Source organism: Serinus canaria, chromosome 5 (genome assembly GCF_022539315.1).
Source record: "Serinus canaria isolate serCan28SL12 chromosome 5, serCan2020, whole genome shotgun sequence".
Taxonomy (NCBI): Eukaryota; Metazoa; Chordata; class Aves; order Passeriformes; family Fringillidae; genus Serinus; species Serinus canaria.
In genome coordinates, this window is record NC_066319.1 from 59,566,457 (window position 1) to 59,583,590 (window position 17,134).

At 45.8% G+C, this 17,134-nt stretch overlaps 1 protein-coding gene across 3 annotated transcripts in view; it reads left to right on the forward strand.

The window, feature by feature from the left end:
- The window catches only part of DDHD1 (DDHD domain containing 1), a 63,813-nt gene that overhangs the window by 30,274 nt on the left and 16,405 nt on the right, over positions 1–17,134 (forward strand). For all 3 annotated transcript variants that reach the window (XM_050974991.1, XM_018907062.3, XM_050974992.1), the window contains 2 exons: positions 7,431–7,537; positions 7,819–7,925. In XM_050974991.1, coding sequence (XP_050830948.1) covers positions 7,431–7,537; positions 7,819–7,925 — 214 coding nt within the window. The remainder of the gene's footprint in view (positions 1–7,430; positions 7,538–7,818; positions 7,926–17,134) is intronic.

Below are 17,134 nucleotides of genomic sequence, written 5' to 3' on the forward strand. Positions count from 1 at the left end.
GTTGAATTTGTGGGTGAATGGGAGGCAGAGATGTTGTTGCACATTTTAAGTGCTGGTTCTGCCACCCAAACCCGTGAAGAGGAAGGTAAAGAAGGACTAGCTTTTGTCTTTAAACTTAAACTTCAAACTTCTGTCTTGTTTTATGTATATTATTGTATTCTAAAACTTTAAACTCTGAGTTTTTGACCTTGTGATATTACACACTTCTATTCAAACTGCACATTCATAATTTTGGTGCTGTTAATTAATTTTGGAAGCTTTTTCTACAGTCTCATGTCAATGCAGTGTTCTCTTGGGGGTCAGAGCCTGGCAGCACAGAAAGTCTGAAATTCTCAGCACCCAGGACTCCAACTCATTGGAGTCCTGGATATATACTCATTATCTGAGTATAATTTAGAATCATGGAATGCTTTGGGTTGGAAGGGAGCTTAAAACTCATCTCATTCCTTTGGCAGGGACACCTCCCACTGTCCCAGGCTGCTCTAAGCCCTGTCCAGCCTGACCTTGGACACTGCCAGGGATCCAGGGGCACCCACAGCTGCTCTGGGAATTTTGCTCCCAACCTCTTCCCACCCTCCCAGCCAGGAATTCCCAATTCCCAATCTCCCATCCATCCCTGCCCTCTGGCACTGGAGCCATTCCCTGGGTCCTGTCCCTCCATCCCTTGTCCCCAGTGCCTCTCCAGCTCTCCCTTCAGTGTCACATTTATGGCACCCCAGAGCCTTCTCTTCTCCAGGGGTACAATCCCAGCTCTCCCAGCCTTTCCTCACAGGAGAGCTCCATCCCTCTGATCATCTTGGTGGCCTCCTCTGCCCGTCTGGGAATGTTCTTCTCCATGTCCCCAAGCTCCTTTGCAAAGCCCCTGTTGTTTCACCTGACCCAGGTGAAGGTCAGACCTTTAGGCTGGACTAAATTTCATCATCTCCTGTGCTTGGGGAATGAGTGAAGGGACCCTGCTGAGCTTTTCCAGAGCAGCTGCAGTGTTGGGTCACTTCTGGGCTGCTCTCAGCCTGAAGCTGGGCTCTGCCTCTGTCTGAATCTCCTGTTTGGACTCCAGAATCACATTTGTCTCTGCTGCTCTTCACAGCCCAAAAATTGCTGTCTGCACAAGCACCAGCATCTTGGCCTAATCACCAACTGCATTTTTATTGCAAGTCCCATTAGAAAGCATTTTAATTGTGGATTATCATTAGGATAATTACTTTGGAATAGCTATTTTGGTACATTTCCATTGCTATGCAAGCCTGGGCAGAGCCTCTCAGAAGCCTTTCACTGCATTAATGTGTGCTGCTGGAATCTCAAATGAAGATTTTCCTGTAAAATCTTTTCTATAATTTTAGCTCTTCAGGTATTTGGTAGCTTTATGTTCCATTTAAATCCTTGCATTGCATTAAATACACATTCAATGCTTATTTTTCATCCTTTGGTGCAGGTTTTAATTCTGAATTAAGCACCCAGCTGGTAAATATTGGTTTACAGGTTTCAACTCGAGCCTGTCTTGCAAGAGAAGTTCAGGCCAAGAGGTAAAAGGTGACACTTAGGGCATGGAATGCTTTAGGAGCAGTTTGTTTTGTGTGTCTTTATTACCTAGCACATGGCTGGCTGTTGGGCAGGAGCTGTAGGAGCCTGCTCAGGATTTGGGTGTATCCCCAGGGCTGTTCCCATTCCCAGCCTCCCTCCATGCCTCATTTCTGCCCTCTCCCTGCCCACTCCATCCCAGCTAGAAGCTGGATCACTCCAGTTGGTGTAAAAAAGTGGGATTGCATCTGTGTCTTGGTTTGGAAAGCCAGGTGCTTGCTAAAGAAGGCAGGAGCCTCCCCTGAAGTGGAGAATGCAAACCCTCCCCACCCCTCCCAATTGCTATGAATTTTAAATTAAGGGGCTCCCAGGCAAAAAATACGGGAGCAGGAATAACAGTTCTTTAATAGGGAAGGGAAAAAAAATAAAAGGATAAAATAAAACATGCAATGCACTAGAACAACCCTGACAGAGTCAGAACTCAACCTGACACCCTGTTGGTCAGGGTGTTGGTAGCAGTCCAGTTGGAAGAGTGGCTGCAGTCCTCCTGGAGTGTCAGGGGTGGTTCTGTTGGAGCAGGAGGTCCTGTAGAAAAGGGTGTATTCTTCCTGTGCAGATCCATGGAAGTAGAAGCAGCTGCTGTTCCTCTGGGGAATCCAGTGGGAACCTGTGCTGGTGTGTCAGAATCTCCAGATTATATCTGGGTAGGAATGCTTGGCTCCTCCCTCTGGGCTCACATCTCACATTGGGATGTTACAGTTCTTATCAGCCATGCAGGGACACTCAATAGCCTGTTATCAGCAGGTGTCCCCTGCCAGGGAGGGGTGATTGTGATCACTCAGGGAGAGAGATAAGGAGAATTGCCCACTTGACACCAGACAGCTGCCATAGAGATGGGTATAGAATACATCCTGCCTTGCAATCTGGAACAGTCTGGAAGATGGGAGTGGGTGGTGTGAGCTGGAGGGGACAGGGAGTGCCTGCAGTGCTCTGTCCCTGCAGGGCAAGGTCCTGCAGGATCTTGTGAGCAACCAACAAAGCAGCTTCAGTGCCTCTGATGGTGCAAAATTCTTTTATTCTTCAAAAGGATGGAGTGTGGATCCCAGCTGTGCTTCCTTTGTTTGCATCCTGGAGTTTCCATCTCTCCTCTGGAGCAGGATGAGTCTGTGTGTGTCACAGAGCAGCAATTTCCACAGCAGTTTTTTGAGAGCAGCAGTGGCAGAACATGACTTGAGTCTTGAGTTGCTCTTTGAAACCTGCCTGTAGGGAGAGTGGGCTTGGCATTTCTGCAGCTGAGCTTTGGGAACAGCCTCTCCCTCCCATTTCCTCATCTCTCAGCACAGCTCCCTTTTCACTGCTCATTTCAGCTTAGCAAACTGAGCCCAGGCCAACGCTGAATTTCCTCAATAAAGTGATATTATTTCCTCAAGGAGGCAGTGAGTGCTGCCCTCCCTTTGAGGGAACTCCAGGGGGGTGAGGGCAGTTGGGGAGTGGTTTAGAGCATCATTCCCCAGTTCTGTGACCAAACTCCAGCAATGGATCCTCATGGCTTTGCAGGGAACAGTCAGAGTAGAATGTTTTTTTTCTGGGAACATCCCATAGCTGTCTCTTGGAATCAGGGTGATGGGATAAAGGGTTGTGACTTTAAACTGCCACAAAGGGAAGGTTTAGATGAAATATCAGGAGGAAATTCCTCCCTGTGAGGATGGTGAGGCCCTGGAACTGAGGAAGAGGCTGTCCCTGGATCCCTGGAGTGTCCAAGGCCAGGCTGGACAGGGTTTGGAGCACCCTGGGATGATGGAAGGTCCCTGCATGGGAGGAGGTGGAGCTGGATGAGCTTTAAGGTCCCTTCCAACCCAAACCATTCTGGAATTCAGTGATTTTATGAAATGAGGAGTTCAGAGTAAGAAGCTGACACATTTAAGGCTTAAAGATCATTCCCTGTTTCTCTCTCATGCATCATCTGACTGAGGAAAGTCTGCAAAGATAACTTGACATTAAAATGAGTCGTTTCTTCAAGCTTTCAGCATTTTGCTCTCTTAACATCAGCATCATTCTGCAAAATCTGGGAAGCAGCTGAAGCTAACTCAGTTTGCAACTCCCCTGTTTTTAATGGAGTATTTGTAAATCCTACAGTAGTAGCATGAGATTAAAAACAACCCCTCAGTAATAATTCTAAATATGTTAACATACCTCTGCAATATCCTCAGTTTAAGCAAGGATGTATATCTGTCAAAACGTGGGTTTGTTATTTATTATTTTAATCAGGAAAAGGCAGCCAGGCACATTTTATTCATGGTTTATTTCAAAGTACCTATTTTCAGGCCATTACTTCTTGCATGGAAAATAGCAATATGTCAGAATATTTCCTAAGGTGTGCATTGCATCTGTGCATGAGTGGGTTTTCCTCTTAGAAAAACCATAAATTAGACTTGTTTCCTTGTGTTTCAATGCATAGCTTCAAGTAATTGTTGCTCTGGGATCACTATTTCAACATGGATTTTATCAGGTGAATTCTCTGCCTGTTTAGATGAGGATTTATGACTTCAGTTGGTGTTAATTTAACCAGTGAGTAGAGGGATTTGCCATCTAATAAAATTTTTTAAAGAAATTTATTTTGAAGAGCCAGAAGAAGAAGAAGAAAAAAAAAATCTTTGTAGCAGAACAGATGAGCAGGGGGTTTGCCTGTGTCTGTAGCTGCACTGCCTGGAAATTACACCAAATTTTCTGCAGGATTTCTGTCAAACTGCTGCTCAGAATCAGTGGGGGATGTGGTGCTGTGCCACTGGATGTGTTGCACTGGGAATTTCAATGATTCCTGGGAGCAGGAGATGGATGCTGGGAGATAATGAGAGGGTGTAAGTGCAGCTCTGACAGCCTGTGACACCCGTGGGGTGACAGGTGACAAAAATGGCTTGGAACAGCTTTTGTGCACTTGGACCATGATGAGGTACAAGGAGGTCTAAGGAAAAAAACCTTTCCTTAGAGATTGGAGTTTGGTTTTCTCATGGAGCTGAGTGCTTCTCTTTGGGCAGGATTATTCCAGCAGGAGAAAAGGCTCCAGGGAGAGCTCAGAGCCCAAAGGGGTTCCAGGAGAGCTGGAGAGGGACTGGGACAAGGGAGGGAGGGACAGGACCCAGGGAATGGCTCCAGTGCCAGAGGGCAGGGATGGATGGGAGATTGGGAATTGGGAATTGTGCCCTGTGAAGGTTTAAGGTTGCCCAGAGCAGCTGTGGCTGCCCCTGGATCCCTGGCAGTGCCAAGGCCAGGCTGGACAGGGCTTGGAGCAGCCTGGGACAGTGGAAGGTGTCCCTGCCATGGCAGGGGTGGCACTGGATGAGTTTTAAAATCCCTTCCAAACCAAACCCTTCTGGGATTTCACAGATTTGGGGCTGCTGGGCTGGACCACAGCTGTAAAATCAGCCTTTACATTTCCAAATTTCTGGATGAGGACACAAAGCCAGCTCAGGTTTTAGAAGGAGAGACCTGAAGCTTTTCCCAAAAGGTTTGCAGAATTGCAAGGCCTCACTATTTTCTCCAGATTCCTGTTTCCTGCTTTGGCTTTTATTTAAAAAACCTCTCTGAGTCAGTTTGTGAGCAGCTTTAATAAGGACTGGACCCTTTCAAACAGCAAAAAGCTCTGTAGTTGTTGTATTTAAAGGTTTAGAGATGTCTAATAGCTGTTCCTCCACAATAGTTCCAGATTCTACTGATAATAATCAATAATGTGGATGTTTTTCCTGCTCTAATAGGAACAGGTTATTTCCCATTTCCTTCACCTCAAGTAGTTGTTGTGGTGTAAAATTTTGTGCTTTGTTCAGACAATATTTCTGTGCTTTTACTGCTTTAAATCTGAGCAGATTTAATTTGCTGCTTGGCTAATTTCCTCCTAAATTTTACTGTCTCTGAATTGCTCTTTGCTGGTGTCAAGCTTTAACCCCAGCCTGCAGCTGCAGTGGGATGGGGAGGAGAGCTGGGAAGAGGTAAAACCCATGGGTTGAGATGAGAACTGTTTAATAATTAACATAATTAACATAATCATTATTATTATTATTAATAATAATAATAATAAATATTTTAATATCCAGAAATAAGTCTGGGTCTGGTCATATTCCCCCCCCAATTTCTTGTGCAGCTCCTTGTTGGCAGAGCATGAGACACTGAAAAAAATCCCTGATTTAGGAGGAGCACAACCAAAACAACCAAAATATCAACATTATCCTCATCCTAAAATCCAAATCAAGCTGTACCAACTACCAGGAAGGAAATTAACTTTATCCCAGCCAAAACCACCTCCTTCATGCAGAGAAAGTGAAGCTGACTTGGCAATGCCAAGGAGCTGTGGGAATTTTCAAAAATCTTCTTTATTTTGCTCACTCAGAGACTCCAGGAATGTTCATCTATTCACTGGAATTTTATCTTCTTCATAACCCAGGATTTCCATGCTGCAGTTGGACTCTCACATGTCCTGTTGTGTGTGGGGGTGACAGGGAGGGTTTTGTGCCTGGCAAGGGTGGCTCAGCTCAGGCCTTAAATCAACCCTGATTCCAGCAGATCCTCCTGCTGATTTTTTTTCCCCCTATCATGGGAAGGATATTCTGCTTTATTTAAACCTTTGCCATCTCTTTGGACAAGAATCCAGGAGATGAGGAGTGCAGTCACACCAGGCTTTAAAAATAGAGATGCTGAGCAGTTGCATTTCTTGGCTGTTTGCACAGGCCTGCAGTGACAGCTTTGGAAAAAAGGATGTACAGGATGCTACTTCCCTTTCCCCCTTTTTTTCCCCCTCCCTTTCCCCCTTTTTTTTTCTCCCTTTCCCCCTTTTTTCCCTCCCTTTCCCCCTTTTTTCCCTCCCTTTTCCCCTTTTTTTCCTCCCTTTCCCCCTTTTTTTTTTCCTTCCCTTTTCCCCCTTTTTTTTTTCTCCCTTCCCCCCCATTTTTTTTCCTTTCCCCTTTTTTTTCTCTCTTCCCCATTTTCCCTCCCTTTCCCCTTTTTTCCCTCCCTTTCCCCTTTTTTCCCTCCCTTTCCCCTTTTTTCCCTCCCTTTCCCCCTTTTTTCCTCCCTTCCCCCTTTTGTTCCTCCCTTCCCTCTTTTTTCCCTCCCTTCCCCCCTTTTTTCCTTCCCCTGCTTCTTTTCCTTTCCCCTTTTTCCTTCCCATGTTTTTCTTCCTTTCCCCCTTTTTACTTTCCCTGCTTTTTTCCCTTTCCCTTTTTTCCTTCCCCCCTTTTCTTCCCCTTTTTTCTCACTTCCCTTTTTTCCTTCCCCCTTTTTTCCTCACTTTCCCCTTTTTCTTCCTCCCCCTTTTTTTCTTCCTCCCCCTTTTCTCCCCTTTTAAGTTTCTCTCATCCCTTGAGAGAGGTGCAGCAATGTTCATGTTCAGATATGCTGTAAAAATGAAAAGTCTTTTAAAAGCCTCTCCATCTGCTCCTGCAAGTTAAAACACTCACAAGTTTTTCACCCTTGGAGCTCTCAAGCCTTCCAATTCAGTATGTAAAATTAAAATAAAAATATGGCTTGAAAGAGCAGAGTTTTAAGAGTTTTCTTTATGTTTAAAAGCACTGAGTTGTTTTCCTTCTCTGCTGATCAGATGGTTGATTTCAGTGGATTCTTGATTTCAAAGCTGAGGTGAAATTCTTAATTTTCTATTTTCTGATTTTCTAATTCTTTTCTAATTTTCTAATCCTTACCTTTCCCATTCAGCCCCAAACCCACCAGAATAAAAAGAAACCTTTGAACTGAATTTAGGTGGATGATGTTAAGCCCATCCTGTAATACATTCAGACTCTTTTGAGCATGCAGTACACAGAATTTTTTTCATTCTATGAGAGTTTAAGCATTTCATAATAAAAGCTTGAAATTGAGGGATTTACAAGAGTAGTCTGTGCAGGAAAACATTCATTTCTTTGTTGTAGGATGCGAGATACAGCAAGAAAAGTGGAAGAAAAGTATTTTTCCAACCTTGCAACCCACGTGGAATTCCTTCCAGTGGAGTGGAGATCAAAGCTGACCCTCGATGGAGGTACAGGACTCAGTTCTTCTGCTGTTCCAGCAGCTGCAGAAATCTCATCTGTGCTCTCTGCTTGTGCTTTTTCTTTGGCTTTGTTTGCACAACTTTGAACATTCCCATCCCTGGCGGTGTCCAAGGCCAGGTTGGACATTGGGGCTTGGAGCAACCTGGGATGGTGGAAGGTGTCCCTGCCCATGAATGATCTTTAAGGTCCCTTCCACCCCAAACCATCTCATGAGTCTGTTGGATCATTCTCCTGGATGTAATTTCATTCCCTTTTTTTGTTTCCCCAGACACTGTGGACTCCATAACTCCGGACAAAGTGCGGGGCTTGCGGGACATGCTCAACAGCAGTGCCATGGACATCATGTACTACACCAGCCCTCTCTACAGGGATGAGGTGAGTGAGGAAAACTGGGCTTTCTGTCAATTCACTACAGCAGGGCATAGAGGATGAAAAAATCTGGATTTGGGAATGGCAGGGAAGTTCCCCTCTAAGGAAAACCTTTGTACAAGGTGTTAACACTTTGTGGGTTTGTCACAAGGGAAAATAAAACGAGAGGAGAAGAGATATTGTAGAATTGTAGAAAATGTTTTGGGGTTTGTTTTTTGTTGTTGTTTTTTCCAAACTATTGACTTTCATACCCTTCCCTGCCTTCTCAGAACAGGGTTTTGTCAGAGTTATCCATATAGGATTTTTGGATAGCTCAGGATTGCCCAGCACATGGAGCAGCTGAAGCAATTCCTGTCCCAGGTGTTGCTAGTGATTCATCCTGACCTGTCTCACTTCTGAAGAATAGAGGAGAAGAAAGACAGCAAAAAGTACAATCCATGTCATTTATTCAGAGCAGAAATGTCTAAAATGGTTCTGTACAAACAGCTGAGAACCAGGAAGGGGTTTAATGTTGTTCTTCCTAATTTCTGTATATCTAGATGTCCATAGAACTGAGATTCTTTACCTCAGACAAAATCCATGGGTATTTGTCACCTCATTTCTGCTGTTCCTGAGGACAGAGGGGATGGCAAACATGCCCAGTCTGAATGCATTTGTGTGCACTTGCCTTGCAGGGACACCAAAATGATCCCCAGTTACTCAGTTTATTAGGAGGCTCTTCCAGCTCTATCCTGGGTGCTCCCATCCCGCCTTGAGCCATCTGTGTTGCTCTTGAGTGACCCCATTAACCAGAGGAGAAACCCAGGAATAGGATCATCAATTATAGTGGTCTGTAAATAATTACAAGCCTTGAATAAATGATAATAATCTGGATAAATGAAGCATCCCATAAAACATGGACAGTGCTTCACCCCAGTAGCACCCCTGGTGTTTCACACTTACTGGAAAAGCTCTGTGGGGCTGTTTTAGGATTAATTTCTGTAGGAATTGCAGCTTTTTTCTGTGTTGGCTGTGTTATCTATGGAGTAGTGTTAATCCTTTTGCAGCCTTGGTGCCCTGAGCATGGTTAGACTGGGGTAAGGTGAGACTTTGAAGTCTTTCCTGGATATTTAATGTCAAATTAGGTGTGTTTAAGTCCTTTAGACTGGCAACACAATTTTCAACCCAAAATCTGTACCTCCCTTCCTGCTCAGCAATGCAGAATTCATTGATCAGGGCTCTCCACTGTCTCTCAGCTTTCCCTGCCTGTTGTGTACCTGAAGCCAACACAAATTTTTGTGGCAAACCATGGAAATTTCTCTGGCAGCTTGAAAACAGATATTTTTTAACTTCAATGGAGGCTTGGCATGTCTGTGGACATCTTATGGGAAATGGATTAAAGTTCAGGTGTACTGGCTAGCAGAGCATGAAAATTTAATTCATTGCTCAGTAGAATTGCAGTTTTACAGGTTTATCACCCTCCCCTGGGTGTGAGAACTAACACAGAAGGACTGTGCTTAGATCTGATTACAAAATACCAAGTTGGTTTTATTCATCAAATCAAATTAATTTCCTTGAAACGCTTGCAGCACCACACTCAAATTACTCTTCCTTATCCCATTTTATTTTCTGTGACCTGACTTTGCAGAGTTGAACACCAACAGTTTCAGGTGGAGCATTCTTCTGGATGGTTTTCCCACCTTCAGTGTGTTTTTCTTGTGGCACTCCTCATTTCCTTCCAGCTCAGAAATGAGCCTTGGCATTGAGGATTCACACATGGCTCAGAATTCATGGCCCTGCTCACTGCTTTATCCCCCCAGCACAATTCTTTGTGTACCCTGGGCACTCCCAGTGCTTTCCACCCAGAAATCCTCAAAGGATCTCTAAAGGGGATTGTTTTATTCACCTTCCCTTTGCCTCTGGGAAATAAACTGAGGAATGTGGTGAAGAGTGAAGCTGCCATTCAGCTGGTGGCTCTCAGAATCCCAGCCTGGTTTGGGTTGGAAGGGATCTGAAAATCATCTCATTGCACCCCCTGCCATGGGCAGGGACACCTCCCACTGTCCCAGGGTGCTCCAAGCCCTGTCCAGCCTGGCCTTGGACACTGCCAGGGATCCAGGGGCAGCCACAGCTGCTCTGGGCAACCTTCCACCCTCACAGGGAACAATTCCCACTCTCCCATCCATCCCTGCCCTCTGGCACTGGGAGCCATTCCCTGGGTCCTCTCCCTCCTTCCCTTGTCCCCAGTCCCTCTCCAGCTCTCCTGGAGCCCCTTCAGGCCCTGCCAGGGGCTCTGAGCTCTCCCTGGAGCCTTCTCTCTCTCCAGGTGAGCACCCTCAGCTCTCCCAGCCTGGCTCCAGCCCTAGGAGCAGCTCCGTGGCTCCTCTGGACCCTTTCCAGCAGCTTCTCCTACTGCTGGGAGCCCCAGAGCTGCCAGAGCATTCCAAGTGACCTCCAGTGACCAGGTCAGGGCAGGGACAGAATCCTCTTCCAGCTCCCCTCAGTGCCAGGGGGGCAGCCCAGGGCCCTGCTGGCATTTTGGGCTGTGAGCACCCAGGGCCACAAGGCTGGGATGGGGCATTTTGGGGTCCCCCATTGTGGGGAGGAAAGATGAATCTGACTCCATGTTCTTAAGAAGGCTGATTTATTATTTTATGGTATTATATTCTACTAAAGAATACTTTACTAAAACTATACTAAAGGACAGAGAAAGGATACAGACAGAAGGCTTAACAAGATACTCATGAAAAACCTGTGACTCTCTCCAGAGTCCCAACAGAGCTGGCTGGGATTGGCCATTAAATAAAAACAATTGACATGTTGGATAAACAATCTCCAACCACATTCCAAAGCAGCAAAACACAGGAGAAGCAAATGAGATAATTATTGTTTTCATTTTTTCTCTGAGGCTTCTCAGCTTCCCATGTAAAAAATCCTGGGCAAAGAGGATTTCTCAGAAAATGTGATGGTGACACTTGGATGGGAATTTTCTTTCCCCTTTCAAGGATTTTCCCCATTTAGAAGTATCACAACTTCTTCTTTAAGGCTCCTGAGCACTCTCTGAGCAGCTCATGAAGGGGTTTGCAAGTGGCAGCCCCTCTCTCCTCCCAGGGGAAGGTGTCACTGTCACTTGGTGTCCCAGGAGAGCACAGAGCTGTCCAGGGCACTGCATTGCTCATTTGAGCCCCCCAGAGTGTGGTGGGTGACCCAATCTCTGATTTCAGGTATTGTTTCCTCTCCAGTGGGGCAGGAGAATATCCAAAAGGTGCCTCTGACTGCTGGCATGTGATGTGACACCAGGCAGGCATTCATAATTCAGCACAGCCCCCTGAACATCCCAGTCAGGTTCAGCTGGGCTGCTTTTGTGGCATGAGAATTCTGCTGTGATTTGTATCAAATGCCTCTTTAAACATTCCCCAGATGTAAGAACAAGCAATAAATTGATATTCTGATGCACACAGGCCTGTTTCTAAATGAGCAGCCATTTCCCATTCTGCCCCTGACCTTGCTGGTCCATCTGTGGTAACATAATCTTGGGTTCTGGTGTCCTCAGTGGGGGACTTGGTTTCACATCTGTGTCACTGTAGCTTCATATTTCTTTAATAATACATGCTTGCAGCAGAGATTAGAAAGACTAATTGTTGCATAGTAAATGCAGAGTTGTCACCTTCATTATACTGCTAAGTGCCTTTTTTTTACTGATCTTCCCTGCACTTACTTGCAGGCTCATTGTAATTTTGTGAATTATTGATAGATGGCTTGGCAGAAAATGCATTTAGTGCAGAATAAATGTAATTTACATCCATCATCCCAAGATTTCTAAGGATTTAGTGCAAATATTGCACTGTTAAAGTGAAGAAACTTCACTGTCCACCTAAGAATCATTGAATAGTTTATGTTGGAAGGGAAATTAGGCATAATCTCATTCCAACTAGAACAGCTTGCTCAGAGTCCTGACCTTGGACTGGCTTCATGGTTTGCCCTTATACACATATTTAAAAGGAGAATTAATGGCTAGGCTCTTGAAATGGGGACAAGTATTAACTTTGACCAGAGCTTTCATCCCTTTGGGTTGTTTTGCAGTGGAAATCCCATTCTCTTGTGCACCCCTTTCAGCAGTAAAAGGCAACTGGTTCAGGTGTGTTTGAAAACAAGATGGGAAGCAGGGAATTTTAAGCTGAGGCTATTTCAGGACTGGTTTTACATATCCTGTTGAACCTAATAGTGAAGGAGCTGCTTGACTGGTTTAATTAATGGCTGGTTTAATTAATTTGATTGCCCTTGAATGTATTGTCAGCTTTATGAAGTCATTGGTTAGTGGCTGTGCCTGAACCTAAACTTCATCTTGAGCACAGTGACTTGTTAGAAATGGGTTGGACTCAGCTTTTCAGCAGCAAGAGGGGTCCTGGGAGGAGGCTCAGGCAGATCCACAGATCCTTTTTTTGTGCCATCCCTGAGACAGAGCCCTTCCCATCTGTTCCCACAGCCACAGCTCATTCTGGCCTCTCATCTGTTGTTGTGACACTCCTCTGGCATCCACCAGTGATTCCATCATGGAATGTGACAACTGTTGTCTCCTTGGGGGTCAGCAGCCTCACCAGCTCTGCTGGCACCTTCTCCTGGGCCACGTGGAGCAAAAACTCCTCATCTTTGCTTTCCCAGCCCTTCCCAATCCCCCTCTTGAGCTGCAGCTCCTCCCTTGGCTCTCAGGGAGCCTCTTCCCCCTCCAGCTGGCTCACGCTCCTGGTGCCTGCTGGCTGAATTTCCAACCAGTTTGCACTTTCTCCTGAAGTTCTCTTGACATTTGGGAAGAGCTGCTTGCAGACTGACTGACTGTTCCTCAGATCTCCTTCACACTCCTTCCCCACAAAGCCTGCAGCAACAGTCCTGCTCTTCAGGCTGGAGAGGGTGCACAGGTCAGGTGTGCTGCACTCCCTTTCCAGAGGTACCTGTCTCTTGGTTTTATTTTTATTTTTTGGATATTGAGACGAAAATATCATTTTCTACACTGGTAATTTTGGTGTGCATTGAAAAGCCCCTTCAATCCCAACAATCTGCCCCTAAAATGGAGCAGGGGATGGAGTTCTGGATCTTCTTGGTGTGGGTCCAGGGGCTGTTTGTCCACACACACTCATCCCAATTTCCTTCTGCTTTGCCAGGAACATGCTATCCATGCTTATTTATGCTGGTGTCTTCAAGGGCTGCTTTTCCTCAGAGGAGGGGGAACAGCTGCTTGGGATGCTGGTGATGGAAATTAGAGGTTGAACAGCTGTTTGGGATGCTGGTGCTGGAATTTAGAGGTTGAACAGCTGTTTGGGATGCTGGTGCTGGAATTTAGAGGTTGAACAGCTGTTTGGGATGCTGGTGATGGAATTTAGAGGTTGAACAGCTGTTTGGGATGCTGGTGCTTTAAATTAGAGGTTTGGATTTTGCCAGCCCAGCACAGGATGCTGTTAATGCTCTGTACAAAAGGGAAGCAGCTCTGGATGTCTCACTCCTTCCACAATTTCTTGTTCCCATCATGATCCAGCAGTTCAGGAGGTGAGAAAAGACAAGATTCTGCTGCCCTTTCTCTCAGTGTTCTTCAGCCTGAGGTGACAGGGACATGTCACCTGACTCCCCATCTGTACAAAATCCAGGCCTGTGCCAATTCAGAATTCCTGAATGGATGGGATAGGCTGTTATTTTTTGATTTCTTGGAAGCCATGTGCCAGCCAGGCACACAACTGGGAAAGCAAAGGGCATTTTTGGCCTCATCAAGTCCAGCCTCCTGCTCCTTGGTCAGCTCTCTGGTTTTTGGCTTCCCCCTGGAATTGCATGGCCCTCAAGCCATCTCCCCATGCATGTGCATTCCTTACTCTGCCTTGAGTTTGGTTTCTGAGCTTCTAACCTCAGTTCATCTGAATGTGAGCTGCTGCCTTCTGAGCAACTTGATCCTGCAGGCTTGAGTTTCCTGCAAGGGGGATTTATTGGCAAAACTTCAGCTGATGGAGAGAGATAATCACAGAATGGATTGGGTTGGAAGGGATCTTAAATCCCATCTCATTCCAAACCCCAAACCATGGGCAGGGACACCTTCCACTAGCCCAGGTTGCTCCAACCTGACCTTGGACACTTCCAGGGATCCAGGGGCAGCCACAGCTTCTCTGGGCACCCTGTGCCAGGGCCTGCCCACCCTCCCAGCCAGGAATGTCTTCCCAATACCCCATCTATATTCCCCTCTCTCAGTAGGAAACCCTTCCCCCTTGTCCTTTCACTCCAGACCCTTTCTTTGAAATATTTCAGTGTCCTCAGGCAGATGCTAAATGAGCCAGCTGGGAGGATGGGATTTGATTCAGCTTTTCTGGAAGAACTGGGAATTGTTCCCTTTGTTACAGTGTTTGATCTGCTCAGAAACAGACAGGTAAAGGTGCTGCTTCTCCCTGCTCCCTCTGGAGGAGCAGAGCAGCTGAGAGGGAAAAACACCAGCTCAATCCACTGCTGCCTCACTGCTTCTTCTGGGAGGTATTTGAGCTTGTTTAGTCTGGGGGAGAAGCCTCAGGAGGTGGGGAAATGGGTTGGGCTGATGCCTCAGGTTTGAGCTTTTCTGTTTTTCACATTCTGTGCTGCTTCATTTTGTGGGTTTGGGCTTCATATTATGGGATGGTGAGCTCTGTGCCCAGAGCAGGAGACAAAACAATTCCTGCTCCAGCTGGGCACCAAGGACAAATGATCCCAATCTCAGCCCAGGAGCACAAACCCCGTGGGCTGGAGAGAGAAAAACAAGCAGGGTGGGAGTGCCTGGGCTAAAGCTGGGCTGGGACAATGAACTGCAAGGTGGGAATGGAGCAGAGCTGATCCCAGGGAGAGACCCCGTGCCCGGCCGGGCATTTTGGGGCCATTTTGGGTCATCTTGGGTGCAGCCCTGGCTGGGCTCTGGTGCTGCCCAAGGTGGATCCATGGAGGAGATCCTTGGAATAAATCCCTGCTTTATTCTGGGACTCCATCCAGCCTCTGCTCTGCCTGCACAAGGCATCAATTTCTGGTGACCCCACTGGGACCAAACCCACAACCCCTGGCTTAGGGAACCCAAAGATCTCCAGGCTTTTTGTAAGGAAAGCTCCATGGAGACCTGGGATGGAAAAACAGCTCCCACTGTCCCCAAAATGAGCTGGGAACTGGGAGGGAGGATGGAAGAGGGGAGCTGCAAATGGAGAGAGGAGTCTGGTCATGCTGCATTCTATTGCTCCCACCATTCCTGGGATTTTTTGGGTGATTCCTGCAGAACCAGCAGGTGCTTCCCAAGCACAATAAATCCCATGGAGCCGCAGGTGCTGAGGTTTGGGGCTGGCAGGGAAAGCAGTGGGGAAAGGGCTGATTTCAGCAGGAATTCCTTGGATGGAGCTGCAGTGGGAGCAGGAGAAGCTTTCAGCAAGCTCAGGATGAGGCACCCAGTACCTGTAACCCAACCATGAGGTGCAGACATGGAGCAGCCACCTGGATGTCCTGGGTTTGGGAGGCTGAGGAGGGAGTTGTTTTGGTTTTTGTTTTTTGGTTTTTTTACTTAACAATAAACCTTTAATTAAGACCTTTTAGAAGGAGTAGAAAGACAAGCTGTGCATAAAAAGAACAGCTCTTAAAAAATGTATTACAGTGATGCCATTTCAGAGAGAAAATTTGATAGGCAGTCATATTTTTCATGTTTAAATCCAGTGATAAAAATTCACTGATTTCAGGCAATGGAAAGCCACTTAGTGGTTTTAGAAGTATTTTTGCATGGATTTTTAGGCCATATCAAGCTGGAACTACCAAAGATTTGAAAGCAGTTCATGTTGCATTTACTGGACTAAAACCCTGTTCAAACTTTTCCTTCACAAGTTGGAATATTTTATGCTTTTTAAGACTAAGAAAGCAAATCAGGATTAAATCATAGACTGGCTTGGATTGGAAGGGACCTTAACCATCACCCTCCAATAAATATTACCTCAACTTCATATACTGCTTAACCAAGCAGGTTTTAAGCTGGGGCTTTAAATGAATATTCTTTTTTTTTTTCAGTTCTTTTTATTTTTCTCCTTTTTTTTTTTCCCTTACTCTGCACCACAAAGGTTCAGTTTCTAATCTTAGGACTGGCACAGGACTGTTGGCAGGACACCAACCTGCATAAGTGCTCACTGCAGGTGGAGGGCTCCTGGTTTTGGCAGAGCAGCAAACCAGACCATTCCCAGTGCCTGGAAATCTGGAGCTTTTCCCAGAGCAGATCCACTCCACAATTACCTGGGGGATCTGGAGTTGAGGAGTGATCTCCATCAGATGATTTGGTTGAATTCAGTGCTTGGATACTGGTCTGCAAAATTGTAAATATGCACCTGTTTGGAAATCCTTTTCTTAGTTATGTCCATGTTTGTGCTGAACTTCCCAGTAACAGAAGTTTTTAAGGAGGAGGAGGATTAAAAACAGAGCTGGACTCAGTTTCCAGCCAGGGTTTTCCAAGAAATACTCTGTTTTATGATTGCAAGATCAGATCTTTATAGTGGAAATGCCACAATGCCAGAAGATTATTTACCTATTCCTGGCAGGAATCCCCAAACACTTTGATTTCAGCTGATTTTTGCTGTTTGTTCTGGGTTTTAATCAAAACCTTTTTAAATGGAGACAATACCAGCCAACCACAGCTCATCCTGATTGACACTTTCAGCTCCAGCTCCTGAAATCTCTGCCTGTTCATGTGTGGAATTTTGTGCTCAGACTCTGTGTAGACCCAAATGGAAGGAGAGGCAGCATCACAGCCAGAAATCCTTGAAAATGGGTGTTCTGCTACTCCTTTCTCCAAACTGCTGCAGGGCTCTGGTAATCACCTCCCAGTGCTCCAGGCACAGGCTTTGTTGTGTGGATTCTCACTCAGTGAAATGTGTATCAAACACTGGCACTTCTGGTGCCATTCATATTTATATTCAGTAATGACTCAGGCTCTTGAAAAATCATGCTGAAATTATATGTTCCATGGCTTTAATTTCCTCTTGCTAACAAGGGAATGATTTGCACTCTCTTGTTTGTCCTCCTCCCTGCCCCAGCCTGGAAGCATTGCTCAGTTTCCATGCTGAGTTTCACAGGCAAATCTGGGGGTTTTTTTTGTTTGTTTTTGTTTGGTTTGGGGGGGTTGGGTTTTGGAGGGTTTTTTGTTTGTTTTTGTTGTTGGTTTTTTTTTTTTTTTTTTTTTTTTTTTGTTTTTTGGGGTTTTTTTTATTTTTTTGTTG